The sequence below is a fragment of the Mustelus asterias genome, chromosome 9 (assembly GCF_964213995.1).
Source record: "Mustelus asterias chromosome 9, sMusAst1.hap1.1, whole genome shotgun sequence".
NCBI classification, from domain to species: Eukaryota; Metazoa; Chordata; class Chondrichthyes; order Carcharhiniformes; family Triakidae; genus Mustelus; species Mustelus asterias.
In genome coordinates, this window is record NC_135809.1 from 11,254,835 (window position 1) to 11,268,993 (window position 14,159).

At 44.0% G+C, this 14,159-nt stretch overlaps 1 protein-coding gene across 1 annotated transcript in view; it reads left to right on the forward strand.

Annotated features, from left to right (window-relative positions):
• LOC144498494 (protein phosphatase 1H-like) overlaps positions 1-14,159 on the forward strand; it is a 65,306-nt gene that overhangs the window by 15,623 nt on the left and 35,524 nt on the right. Inside the window, exons 3-4 of the mRNA XM_078219691.1 lie at positions 8,494-8,606; positions 12,947-13,031. Coding sequence (XP_078075817.1) covers positions 8,494-8,606; positions 12,947-13,031 — 198 coding nt within the window. The remainder of the gene's footprint in view (positions 1-8,493; positions 8,607-12,946; positions 13,032-14,159) is intronic.

The window sequence follows — 14,159 nt, forward strand, 5'->3', positions numbered from 1 at the left end:
CCCACCAGGCAATGCTTAAAACCCTGTTGACCACCATAGCGTAAATCATCATCTTACGAGACAGAAGGTTGCCAGTGCAAAAAATGATTCTGTTGTTGATCATTTGCCATCCAGTCTTGAATGAGATTAAGTTTCCTTGTGTAAAATACCCACACCCACACCTTGACAGTAACATAACACTATTGTCACCTAGAAACACTCTGTAAATAACTTCCTTGCGTTACCGCCACTGTCCTTTGTGAAACATTAATTATGAGAACTGTTTGGCTGGATTGACCTGTTCTATGTTGTCTATTTTCTCTTGCTCGCATTCTCTTGCACGCTCTCCTTTTCCCTCATGCACACAAGTTCACTCTCGTTCTCTCTCTCCCTTCTTACAAATTACATCCTGTGTGCAGCCATGTTGCTCAAAAGGAGATACCAATGAATTTCTTCAACTGAGGCAGGAAACCCCAGACTTCCAGATTACTCAATGCATGACAACTGCGGAAGAGATTCAACGGAACAATAGATGAGATTAAAGCAGACCCCATGGATGGAAGGTTATGGTTCAGGTCAGAAACCCCAAAATGTTTTATGGAGCCTGCCTGGATCATAAGTTTTGCGTCTTGAATTTGGCTAGAATAAGCATGATATGTATGATTCAAATGACCCACTAGGGAGCTTTTATCAAACAAAGTTTATTTAAGAATATAGTTAACATGTATAGTAAGAAAATTAGCAAGAATTTGTATCAATTACCAACAAGATACAAAGCAACCATTATAATGTATATTCCTTTTGGTTTGTTCCAATCAAACCAATCCCGTAAAAAAATATGCTTTTCACAGGTTTAACACAGTAAAGACTAATGCTCATGTGATACTGGACTTGAGTCCTTTGGATGAAGTCTGCAGTTCTCTGGGTAGACCCAGAACGGTTTGAAGTCAGAACAGCTTCCCAAAACACCAGGGACCCTAGGCAAGCCACCAACAGCTGATTTCCCCCCTTCAGAAAGGCAAGACCTTGCTCTCAGCTAACCAGCAGAATTTCCAAAAGCAGAGAGAGAGAGAGAGACTTAGCTTGCTATTCCTTCCAAAACTCAACTCTAACTGCAGCAAAACAGAAAATTGAGCCTTAAACCCACTGGAAAGGAAACAAAAACTTATTATTAAACTCGAAAGAGTGCAGAAAAGATTTACTAGGATGTTACCGGGACTTGATGGCTTGAGTTATAAGGAGAGACTGGATAGACTGGGACTTTTATCCCTGGAGCATAGGAGGCTTAGGGGTGATCTTATAGAGGTCAATAAAATAATGAGGTGCATAGATCAGCTAGATAGTCAATATCTTTTCCCAAAGATAGGGGAGTCTAAAACTAGAGGACATCCAGATTTTCTGGCCCTCAGTGCATGGAGAATCTGGGGCGTGGTTTGCGATGTCACTCTGGCGGAGTGGAGCCTGATAGAGGTGGGATGGCCGGCTCCACAGAGATCAGGGCGCCATCTGAAAAGGGCGGCCCGATCTGGAATCGAAACCAACCCCCACACACCTTAGTCCAACATGAATCTAACTATAGGTTTTACTCTTCCAGACATCGAAACATTAAATTAAAGCTATACCTTATTTCTAATGATTACCAAGACAAATATAAATCTCTTAAACTGCCGTTGTTTTCCTAAGACTGCTCAGATATCTGCACCAACCCTGCTCTTCATCACTCCACTATTGGTGGCCATATTTTCAACGGCCTAGGCGCTATGCTCCAAAATTCCATCCCTAAACCTCTCCGACTGCCTCCATCTCATTTTAAGATGCTCCTTAAAACTGACCCTGAGGACCAACTGTTTGATCTGCCCTAATGTCTACTTGCAAGGTTTGGTGTCACATTTAAAAGGGCATGAGAAACCAGTGGTCATATCTTTGGGGGTGGGGAGAAGGGAGGGTGCCCTCTGTGCATTGGCCTAAGATAGGGCCTCCCTTTCCCCTCCCACCTTCTCCCCTCAGCTGGCCAAACCCTCACTGCCCAACACCTGGGGTTTGCCTTTCTCCAGTACTCAGACGGGCATCTTCTTGAGGCTGGTTGCAGTCCCAGTGGTGCCGGCTAATGAGATCTTGCTGCTGCTGAGTCTGCTGGAGCTACTGGCCAGTCGGATTGGTCACTGGCTCCCAATGGTGGGATGTTCCTCCCCAGTGAGGGGGAGAAGTCCCACTGTGAGGCAACATAGGCCGCCCTCAGCACATTGTAGCTGACATAGCTTCTGGGAAGGTAGAGCTGTGCACACACCGTGCCCACCCCCACTATGCAGCCCACTAATCTTTTAAATTTGGAAATGCAGTTGGAAAAGGCCGTTAAAAATCAAATCACACATTGGGTCTTTGATTTTATACCAAAGGAATTAACATTGAATTAATACTTGGCTGGGCCACAGTTGAAATATTTGATAAAGGGTCATCTGGACTCGAAATGTCAGCTCTTTTCTCTCCTGACAGATGCTGCCAGACCTGCTGAGATTTTCCAGCATTTTCTCTTTTGGTTTCAGATTCCAGCATCCGCAGTAATTTGCTTTTATTTATGTTGGAGTATTGTATGCATTCTAACATTCCATTTGAGTAAGAGAGGCATGGATATCAGAAGAGTACAGCTGCAATACATACCAGAAATAGACTGATTTGATTTGATTTATTTTTGTCACATGTATTAGCATACAGTGAAAAGTATTGTTTTTTGTGCACTATACAAAGCATACCGTTCATAGAGAAGGAAATGAGAAAGTGCAGAATGTAGTGTTACAGTCATAGCTAGGGTGTAGGGAAAGATCAACTTAATGCAAGGTAGGTCCATTCAAAAGTCTTGCAGGGAAGAAGCTGTTCCTGAGTCAGTTGGTACATGACAAAGAAAATTACAGCACAGGAACAGGCCCTTCGGCCCTCCAAGTCTGCACTGACCATACTGCCTGACTTAACTAAAACCCCCTACCCTTCCGGGGACCATATCCCTCTATTCCCATCCTATTCATGTATTTGTCGAGATGCCCCTTAAAAGTCACTACCGTATCCGCTTTCACCACCTCCCCCGGCAACGAGTTCCAGGCACCCATTACTCTCTGTGTAAAAAATCTGCCTCGTACATCTCCTTTAAACCTTGGCTGGCACACCTTAAACTTGTGCCGTCTAGTAATTGACTCTTCCACCCTGGGAAAAAGCTTCTGACCTCAAAAGACCTCAGACTTTAGTATCTTTTTCGCGAGGGAAGAAGTGGAAGAGAGTACATCTGGGATGGATGGGTTCCTTAATTAGCTGCTTAATAATCTAGCTGCTTTGCTGAGGCAGCGGGAAGTGTAGACAGAGTCAAATGGTGGGAGACTGGTTTGCGTGATGGATTGGGCTACATTCACTTTTGTAGTTTTTGTAGTTTGTGGAAGTCTTGGGCCGAGCAGGAGCCACACCAAGCTGTGATACAACCAGAAAGAATACTTTCTATGGTGCATCTGTAAAAGTTGGTGAGAGTCGATATTCACGAAGAATGACTTGACCAGAAATGAGTTGTTCCACTAAAAGAAAGTAGCAGGGATGAAATCATATTTTCCCTAATGATAAAAGGTTTTAAGAGAATGTCACATGCAAAGTCACTTGGATTGGTTGACTGATTGGGAACAAGCTTGCGTGGTTCTCAAAGAGGCGATGGTTCTCAAGGAGGCGATGGCCTAGTGGCATTATCGCTAGACTATTAACCCAGAAGCTCAGCTAATGTTCTGAGGACCTGGGTTCGAATCCTGCCAAGGCAGATGGTGGAATTTGAATTCAATAATTTTTTTAAAAATCTGGAATTAAGAATCTACTGATGATTATGAAACCATTGTCGATTGTCAGAAAAACCCATCTGATTCACTAACGTCCTTTAGGGAAGGAAATCTGCTGTCCTTACCTGGTCTGACCTACATGTGGCTCCAGAGCCACAGCAACATGGTTGACTCTCATTGTGAAGAGCAACTAAGGATGGGCAATAAATGCTGGCCCAGTCAGCAACGCCCATCTCCCACGAACAGAAAAGAAAAACTTGAAGAGTTTGTGCGGTGCAATGGAAATTGGAAGAAATTTTTTGAAAACGGAATATTTCAACTGCGAGTGGCCACTGAGGCAGAAACTGGAACTGGAACAGTTCAAAGGGAATTGGATAGTCATTTTAAAACGGGAATATGAAAGGGAGCAGAGAGGAACTGAGGTGAAAAGAAGTTCAATTTGAAGAACTCGGGTATCAGTACAGGCCTGGTGGACAAGTGATCTCCCTCGATATAATTTTGTGTGAGGCTATTTGAATGGATCAAAAATTCCTTTTGCTAGAATCATAGAATCCCTACAGTGCAGAAGGAGGCCATTTAGCCCATCGAGTCTGCACCGACCACAATCCCACCCAGGCCCTACCCCTGGGGATCTGGGTTCAAATCCCGCCAAGGCAGATGGTGAAATTTGAATTCAATAATTTTTAAAATCTGGAATTAAGAATCTACTGATGATCATGGAACCATTGTCAATTGTCAGAATTTGTTTCTGGATTAATAGTCTAGCGATAATACCACTAAGCCATCGCCTCCTTGTAAGTGATAGGCTCTTTGAGAACCACGCGAACTTGTTCCCAATCAGTCAACCAATCCAATTGACTTGGCATGTAACATTCTCTTAAAACCTTTTATCATCTGGGAAAATATAATTTAATTCCTGCTGCTTTCTTTTGGTGGAACAACTCATCTACCCTAACTACTCCCCCTGACATTTAAGGGGCAATTTAGCATGGCCAATCCACTTAACCCGCACATCTTTGGACTGTGGGAGGAAACCAGAGCACCCGGAGGAAACCCATGCAGACACGGGGAGAATGTGCAAACTCCACACAGACAGTGACCCAAGCTGGTAATTGAACCTGGGTCCCTGGCGCTGTGAGGCAGCAGTTCTAACCATTGTGCCACCATTATGCTGTTTGTCGTGGGCACCTTTAAAAGAAAATCAGTGTCTTTCAAAGCGATTCCTTGTTTATGAAGCACTTTGGAAAGGTTTCTGAAAAATGTGCGATTATGGCAATATGCCCATGAAAGCTCCTTTCTCTTTCCTGTGCGTCCAATTGGCAAAGGTCCGATCAGATTAAAATATTCCCAATCCTCAAAGAGGATTTGAGTGTCAGAAAGTGGCACCAATACAAGATAGCGCTGTCAACTTAACTTTCAAAGATTCTGCCAGTGCAGCTCATTGAGTTCTACCCAGTATTTCTAGATTCGAGGGAAAGATCCTTGCAACACCAGAACCATTGAAGGAGGTCGCAAATAATTTGCAAGGAATTTAATGAACTGTCTAAAATTACACACGCTGCCGTGACTGGCGCAATCAAATGAATGACCTTTCGTGTATTGTGTGATTTCAATTGCTAAACTGCAACTTGATACTTTTACCCTCCACAAGAGTAGTTTCAGGTCTTGTCATTTGAACCAATTTCCTTAACTTTGCATTGCGTAATTAAACATCTATGTATTAGTAATCCTGTTATTTAGCAACGCTAATTCTATAGCTGTGGGGTCTCAGCTCATTCAGTCAGAGAGGGTAAACCAAGCATAATTAAAGCTTTCCTCTCTGAAGCTAAACTCTCCTGACCCTTTTATCGATGCAAAACAGACAAGCAAAGGTGGGTAAATGGAATTAAGGACAGATCAGCCATGGTCTAATTGAACGTATATGAAATGGGAATTCAGTCCCTCGAGCCAGCCCCGCCATTCAATCCAATCAGAGCTAATCTTCTTCCTCTCTTCCACTTTCCTGCCCACTCTTTATATTCCTTGATTCCCTGAAGAGATCAAAAATATATCTACTTCAGTCTTTAATATACTCAACCGCAGAGCATCCACAACCATCGAAGTGAATAAGTTTCTTCTCATCTCAGTCCCAAATGATTGGCCCTCTTTGTCCTTAGGCTGTGCCCCCTTGTTCCAGATTCCTTAGCCAGGAGAATCAGCCTCTCAGTGCCTTACCCGTCAAACCCCTTCAGCATCTTGTACGTTTCAAATAGAACCCCTTCCTTTCTTCTAAACCCTGAAGCATATCGGCACGAGTTACTTGTGAGACAGTATTGTGTGCAAGAGAGATGTCAAGGCCTTGGAGAGGGTGCAGGGAGAGTTACTAGAATGGTACATGGATAGAGGAGAAAAGCAATACAGCTCATCAGTTAGATAATGACACTTCTCTTAACTTCATCTGTCCATCTTGGATTCGTAACCATAACACCTTTTGCCGAAGAAAAATCTTATCAGTCTTGGTTTTGAAATTTTCCATTGGCCATCCTCAGCTGTGCCTGATGAGCCTGGATGAATGCAGCTCATCTAACAAGAAGCTCCACACCATCCAGAACAAAGCAGCACCCCCCCCCCCCCCGTTCAGTACCCATCCACCATGCTAATCAGTCACTCCCTCCATCAACGACGCACAATGGCAGCAATGTGTACCACCTCCCAAGGTGCACTGCAGCAACTCGCCAAGGCTCCTTCGACGGCACCTCCCAAAACAGATAGGGGAGGCGATGGCCGAGTGGTATTATCGCGAGACTATTAGTCCAGAAACTCAGCTAATATTATGGGGACCTGGGTTCGAATCCCACCACGGCAGATGGTGGAATCTGAATTCAATATTTTAAAAAATCTAGAATTAAGAATCCACTGATGACCATAAAACTATTGTCGATTGTTGGAAAAACCCATCTGGTTCACTAATGTCCTTTCGGGAAGGAAATCTGCTGTCCTTACCTGGCCTGGCCTACATGAGACTTCAGAGCCTGTGGTTGATTCTCAAATGCCCTCGGGCAACTCAGGATGGGCAATAAATGCTGGCCCAGCCAGCGACGCCCATGTCCCATAAATGAGTTTTTTTTTAAAACTACCTGGTCAAAACCCATCCCATCTTGGAAATTGATCACCATTCCTTCATTGTTGCTGGGTCAAAATTCTGGAACTCTGCACCACATAGATTGCAGTGGGTCAAGAAGATGGATCCCCTAAATCTGCTTAAGGGCAATTGGAAATGGGCAATAAATACTGGCCTTGACAGTAACGCTCACATCCCATGAATGAATAATAAAAAAAAAGCTTATTGCAGAGATGTTTAGATTTCCATTGCCCTTCATATGATTATATACGAGGGACAAGGGATTTTAGTTCTGTGGGGAGACGAGATAAATTGGGATTGTTCTCCTTAGAGCAGAGAGGTTTAAGAGAAGACTGATTGAAGTGCTGATGATTATGAGGGGTTTAGGTAGAGTAAATAAGGAAACAAAAACAGAAAAGACTGGAAAATCTCAGCACGGCTGACAGCATCTGTGGGGAGAGAATAGAGCCAATGTTTCGAGTCTGAATGACCCTTTGTCAGAGCAGGTTATCTGATAAATTCCCCAGCTCTGACGAAGGGTCATCCAGACTCGAAACTTTGGCTCTATTCTCACCCCACGGATGCTGTCAGACTCGCTGAGATTTTCCGTCATTTTCAGTTTTTGTTTCAGATTTCCGCATCTGCAGTATTTTGCTTTTAGCTTGGTAAATAAGGAAAGCTGCTTTCACTGGCAGAACGTTTGGTAACATAAGAATATGATGTAAGGTAATAGATGAAAGGATATGATGGAAGTTATGGTGATCTGGAATGCACTGGCTGAAAGGATGATGGAATCAAATTCAACAGTAACTTTCAAAAGGGAGTTAGACATGTACTAGAGAAGGAACAATTGGCAGGGCTGGAGAATGACAAGCGGAGTGGGATTAATTGGCTGGATCTTTCCAAGAACTAGCACAGGCATGGTGGCCTGAATGGCCTCCTTTCAGTGCGGAATAATTTTATGAAAAAATTAGTAGTTTCACTTCAGCTTGTTTCACTGTGCCAGTGGTTAGCACTTCTACCTCACAGCGCCAGGGACCCTTGGGTCACCGTCTGTTTGGAGTTTGCACATTCTCCCCGTGTCTGCGTGGGTTTCCTCCGGGTGTTCCAGTTTCTTCCCACAGTCCAAAGATGTGCGGGTTGGGTGGATTGGCCATGCTAAATTGCCCCTTAGTGTCAAGGGGACTAGCTACGGTTATGAGGATAGGGGCTGGGTGGGATTGTGGTCGGTGCAGACTCGATGGGCCAAATGGCCTCCTTCTGCACTGTAGGATTCTATGATTTTAAATCCACAATGGACTGCCTCCAGAAGCATGGGGGGGGGAAATCTGACAAATTCCCCAAAAGGTTAGCTATCTTTTCTCTTGCTTGAGGCTGCCTTGTGTACAATGTTATCATTTTCTGCCTGTGATGTATTTGCAATAGTTGAATTCCAAAGTTGCCAGAGGATTGAGACTGTTTCTTCACAGTTGCGAATCGTGATCACGTTTTCATGGAAGGGTAAAGAAAAGTTGAGGCGCAGGCTGATGAAGACTTGGAGCTTGCCACAGTAAGTGCCGCCTGATTAACAGTATGATCTCCTTTGTGTCTCCTGGCTGCTGCCGTCTGCAGGACATGCAAATCGAACGAGAGAGAAGCAATTACAATATCTCGGGTGGCTGCACCTCCTTGGCCGTGGTGTTTCTAATGGGCAAGTTCTATGTAGCAAATGCTGGGGACAGCAGGTAGGACCAATTTTGCAAGCTTTGTCTCTCTCACCTTCAACGGTAAATGTGACACAGAGGTTTTGTGGCAAAGACGGTGTTGCTCACTCATTGTCAAGCAGTGCGATCTCATCTAGTCTCAAACAGACAAAATAGTGTGGGTGCAATTTTAACCTGACTGCCCGTCGGGAAGCTGATAGGATTTGATGCCAACATTGAGCATCAATAGAGATAATGTCAACCTGAGTATAAAAACCAACATTCAACAATGGTTTTCCCGTTGGATGAGTTGGGTTAAAATTACCCTTTTAAAACTTGGTCAGTTGGCATTCTTTGTATTTTTCCCTCCATGCAGTTAGCAAAGGAAAGAAAAAGCAATGGCATCAGTGAAACCTCTAAATGGTGGAGATTGTATTTTAGCTGAGCTCAAGACAAGACGAAGAGAAAGTTGAAAATATTTCATATTTAGTGATGCTGTTTTAATTATCCACGTTCAAGTTGGCTGATGCATTGCAGCCATAAATGCCCCCAGCGGAGAATTATAATTGCCCTCTTGAGGTGTATATCACTTTTCCTGAAACTTTTATTTACCAGGCTGAATTTGGCACAGTGGTTAACACTGGGGCCTCACAGAGTCTGCACGTTCTCCCCATGTCTGCGTGGGGTGCTCCGGTTTCCTCCCACAGTCGGAAAGACGTGCTGATTAGGTGCATTGGCCGTGCTAAATTGTCCCTCAGTGTACCCGAACATTCGCTGGATTAGGGGATTTTCACAGTGACTTCATTGTGGTATTAATGTAAGCCTACTTGTGACTAATAAATAAATTTTTTATACACATTTGCAGATTTGTAATTGTGATATTTTGTGACGGTGTAAACTGGATGATTTGGCAGCCCATTTAACGTGTTTTTTTTATTAGCGTCATAAGCATGCTTACATTAACACTGCAATGAAGTTATTGTGAAAATCCCTCTGTCTCCCCGATTTTTATTTTTTTGTTTCCATTTGACTCGCTAATGCCCGGTTTACACTTTCCCAAAAGTCAACATTACCGCCGCTGAGTGCAGAAGTTCAATAAATCTAATTAATCCGTTGCTGAGATGGATTCCATGAGTTGAGATGTCAATTTCTGACTTTATTATATGTTCCAGTCATGAATTGTGACTCTGTAGACAAGAGGGGATTGTGAAAAGCTCTCGTTTGCACTCCATAATGAGGACTCTATATTTGTGTGTGCTGAGTGCCTCGATGTATATTACAGCACTGTACCCCCACCCCCATATTTTAATGCTAAATTAATATTACACATAGATGAATTATTTGCTTAAGGAATGATTTATACTGGAGAGTTTTTGGAGGCCGTATTCCAGAGACAGAAGATTATGAAAAGGCAATTCAGTGACTCTCCAGGGAGGCCTTGCGATTTGAACCCTTGGAATGCAGTTTAGAAGTTAAATCATTCAAAAACTGACTAGTGTTGCTAATTGTGTGGTCGTGTTTAACTGCCTCATTTACAATTCTATTTGAAAGCCTGTTAAAGTGACTATTCCTGAGAATATTAAAGCCCTTTAAAGTGTCTTGGCCTACCAGAATGGGTGAAATATATATCCTGAATTTGAATGTGATGCCATTAAAATGTTCAAGATGCTTGCAAAGACCAAAGAAGTGTTGGGTAGCCAATTGCCAGAACATGTTGGTTTATCTGTGAACAAGGGAACATAGGAATTAGGAGCAAGCACAGGTCATTTGGCTCTTGAGTTCAGTCATGATTCTACTGAATGGTGGAGCAGGATTGATGGGCTGAGTGGCCTACTGCATCCCCTCATTCATATGTTTGTATCTTGGTCAAAACTGCTCCGCAATTAAGTAAGATCATGGCTGGTCTGGTTGAGATCTCGGGCGGGATTTTCCAGCTGTGCTTACTCCCCAAAATTCCGCCCGAGATCAAGGGACCTTTGCATGGCCCGCTACAATTCCCATGGCAGGCGGGACGGGAAAATCCTGCCCCTCAACTCCACTTTCCTGACTGCCCCCCATTACCTTGGAATTCACTTAGAAACCCTACAGTACAGAAGGAGGCCATTCGGCCCATTGAGTCTGCATCCTAGCCCCGTAACCCCACATATTTACTCCGCTAATCCCTCTAACCTATGCATCCCATGACACTAAGGGGAAATTTAGAATGGCCAATGCACCTATCCCACACATCTTTGCACTGTGGGAGGAAACCGGAGCACCCAGAGGAAACCCACACAGACACAGGAAGAATGTGCAAACTCCACACAGACAGTGACCCAATCCGGGAATTGAACCCGGGTCCCTGGAGCTGTGAGGCAACAGTGCTAACCGCTGTGCCACCATGCCGCCCCTTGATTCCTTTTTTTTGTCAAGCATCGACTTAACTCTGCCTTGAAAATATTTTGAAATCCAGCCTCCACTGCTTTCTCGGGAAGAGAATTCCACACCCCAATGACGCCTTGAGAGAAAATAGTTCTCCCTTCCTTTTTAAAAGGGGGACCCACTTATTTTTAAACTGTTTCCCCCAGTTCTAGTCTTGTCCACAAGAGGAAACTTCCTCCCAGTGTCCACCCTGTGAAGTCCCCTCAGGATTGTATATACTTCAATAAGATCATCACTTATTCTCCTAAACTCCCAAGTAGGCCCAACCTGTTCAACTAGATAGCTAATTGGCATTCACCTGAGATCTTTTAACTTCTTTATTAAGAAATTGCCGCAGGGATGTGGGAGAACACTTGACTTGTATCACTGAGAATTTGTAGCGGAATATTTATTACATGAGTGGAATTATGTAGAGTTGGGAGTGAGTAATGGTAAGTGGGAGTAAATAATAATGGAAGCTTCTTTTGGCAATAGATCCTTAAACAATAAAATCAAAACTGCCGTGTCTGAAACACTGACACTATATCTGAAGCCAGGGACTGCATAATAAGATTTAAATGAGCATCCCTTGCTAACAGAGAGGAGAGTCTGTCAAGTTGCTTGTATGTTTAGTTCCTTGCGTATTGGCAAAAATGTTCTGTTTTGCACTTATTGCAGCTATAGTGCACACTCCCAATTAAGTTTTAATCGTTGATTGGTTAACTTTTGCAGTTTGTGTTCTCCGGAGCTATTGATGTAGTCAGGTGCATTGAAGACTAGGGAATTAGCCAGAAAGAAGCCAGCAGCTCCAAGAGGAGTCCATCCAATTTTCTGTCTCTCTGATGTAATGGATGACAAAATTGGGTGGCCTGGCTTCCAGATATACACTGTTCTCCACCCAATTTTCTTGTATTCACTAGTCCAAGCACAGGGACCAGAAGAATCTGCTCCCTCGTCAGATGATGTGATGGTGCCATGCAGTCCCACACTTCCAATGCATCCACTTTCATCGTACAAGTTTATAAAACTTATGAACTTATGGGGCTGCACGATGGCACAGTGGTTCGCACTGCTGCCTCACAGTGGCAGGGACCCGGGTTTTATTCCCTACTTGGGTCACTGTCTGTGTGGAGTCTGCACATTCTCCCCGTGTCTGCGCGGGTTTCCTCTGGGCGCCCCGGTTTCTTCCCACAGTCTGAAAGATATACTGGTTAGGGTGCATTGGCCATGCTAAATTCTCCCTCAGTGTTCCCGAACTGGCGTTGGAGTGTGGTGACCAGTGGATTTTCACAGTAACTTCATTGCAGTGTTAATGTAAGCCTACTTGTTACTAATAAATAAAATGAATTTGGCTGGAAAATTGGGCGGGGATCCTGGATTCAGGATTCAATCCTGGACCGGGGAGCGGCGCGGGCTTGGAGGGCCGAAGGGCCTGTTCCTGTGCTGTATTGTTCTTTGTTCTTTGAATGTAAATATAAGTTCATCGAATTCCTACAGTGCAGAAGCAGGTCATTTGGACCATCGAATCTTCACCGACTATCCGACAGAGCACTTTACAGGCCCACCCCCCCATCCCTGAAAGCCCGCATATTTACCGCACTAATCCCCCTAACCTGCATTTCTTGGGACACTAAGGGACAATTTAGCTAATCCACCCCACCTGCACATCCTTGGATTGTGGGAGGAAACCGGATCACCCAGAGAAAACCCACGCAGACATGGGGAGAACGTGCAGACTCCGCACAGACAGTGACCCACGCCGGGAATCGAACCCGGGTCCCTGGCACTGTGAGGCGACAGTGCTAACCACTGTGCCACCGTGTCGCATGATATGATAGTTAGCCTGAACTAGGTTTTCTTTGTCACATCGTGAGAGTTTAAGGAAGCTACATCTGTTTTTGCATTTGCGCTTTCTCCCGAACATCACTGGGTCCTCCAGATTCTCCTACTTTATATAAATATTCCAATTTGTTCCATTTCAGGGCCATTATTGTTCAAAATGGCGAAGTCATTCCAATGTCTTCAGAGTTCACACCAGAGACTGAACGACAGAGACTTCAGTACTTGGTAAGTGAATATGAGAGTAATACAGTGGGTTCACACAACACATTATCACATGAAAAGTTGACTAAAAAGTTAATTGCATTTTTCTGGCTTTGTAAAATGGTGCACTGGGAATGCAAATTTGTATTTTGCAATTTTTTGAGTTACTTTTAGGAAGTTTGCATTGAGTTTCTTTTCATTCGGGTTTCAAGTTAACTTATTTTATGAATAGCAACCAGGCTGTCGCTTCAGTATTGCAGCGGGGAAGTATTCGCTGGAATTCTACCACCCCGCCCACCACGGGAATCGGAGCGGGCGAGGGGTGGACAACGGGAAGGTCCATTGACCTTGGGTGGGATTTTCCAATTACAGGTCAAGCGAGGCCGCCCATTGTGTTGTTGGAGGTGCTGTCATTTGGAAGAGATGTCGAGCCAAGGCCCGCCCTTGTTGGATGTCCCAGCAGTATTTAAAGAAAAAAAGGAGTTGTTCGGTATCCTAGCTGGCCTTGTTCTTCCATTCAGTACCACCATCAGAAACTGATTTAACTTGATCCAGTGGACAACTTAAATACCTTTGCACCATTTGTAATGACCATTCTGAAATGTCGGTAACGTTTCTCTGACTGTACTGAAGCACCTCAAGAGTGCAACATGATGTATGGAGAGAATCTGAATGTTATTGGACTTTGTGTGGTGGCCATTTTGAAATGTTTGCAATGTTCTTTCAGATATTTAACGAGTAAAGTATATTTTTGCAAAACAAAATGTGTGTCACTGGCTGGGTTTCTTACCCATCCATAATTCCCTTGAACAGAGTGGCTTGCAAGACCATTTCAGAGAGCAGTTAAGGGCACTGCTGTGGCTCTGGAGTCACATGTAGGCCAGACCAGGTAAGGACGGCAGATTTCTTTCCTGAAGGGATATTAGTGAACCAGATGGGTTTTTACAACAATTGATAATGATTTCATGGTCATGGTTAGACTTTTAATTCCAGATTTTCTTTTTAATTGAATTCAAATTTCACCATCTGCTGTGATGGGATTCAAACCTGGGTCACCAGAGCATTACCCTGGGTCTCTTGATTAGTAGCCCAGTGACAATACCGCTCCTCCACCACCTCCCCTTGACCATTCATTTCATTTCCTCTCTGTGA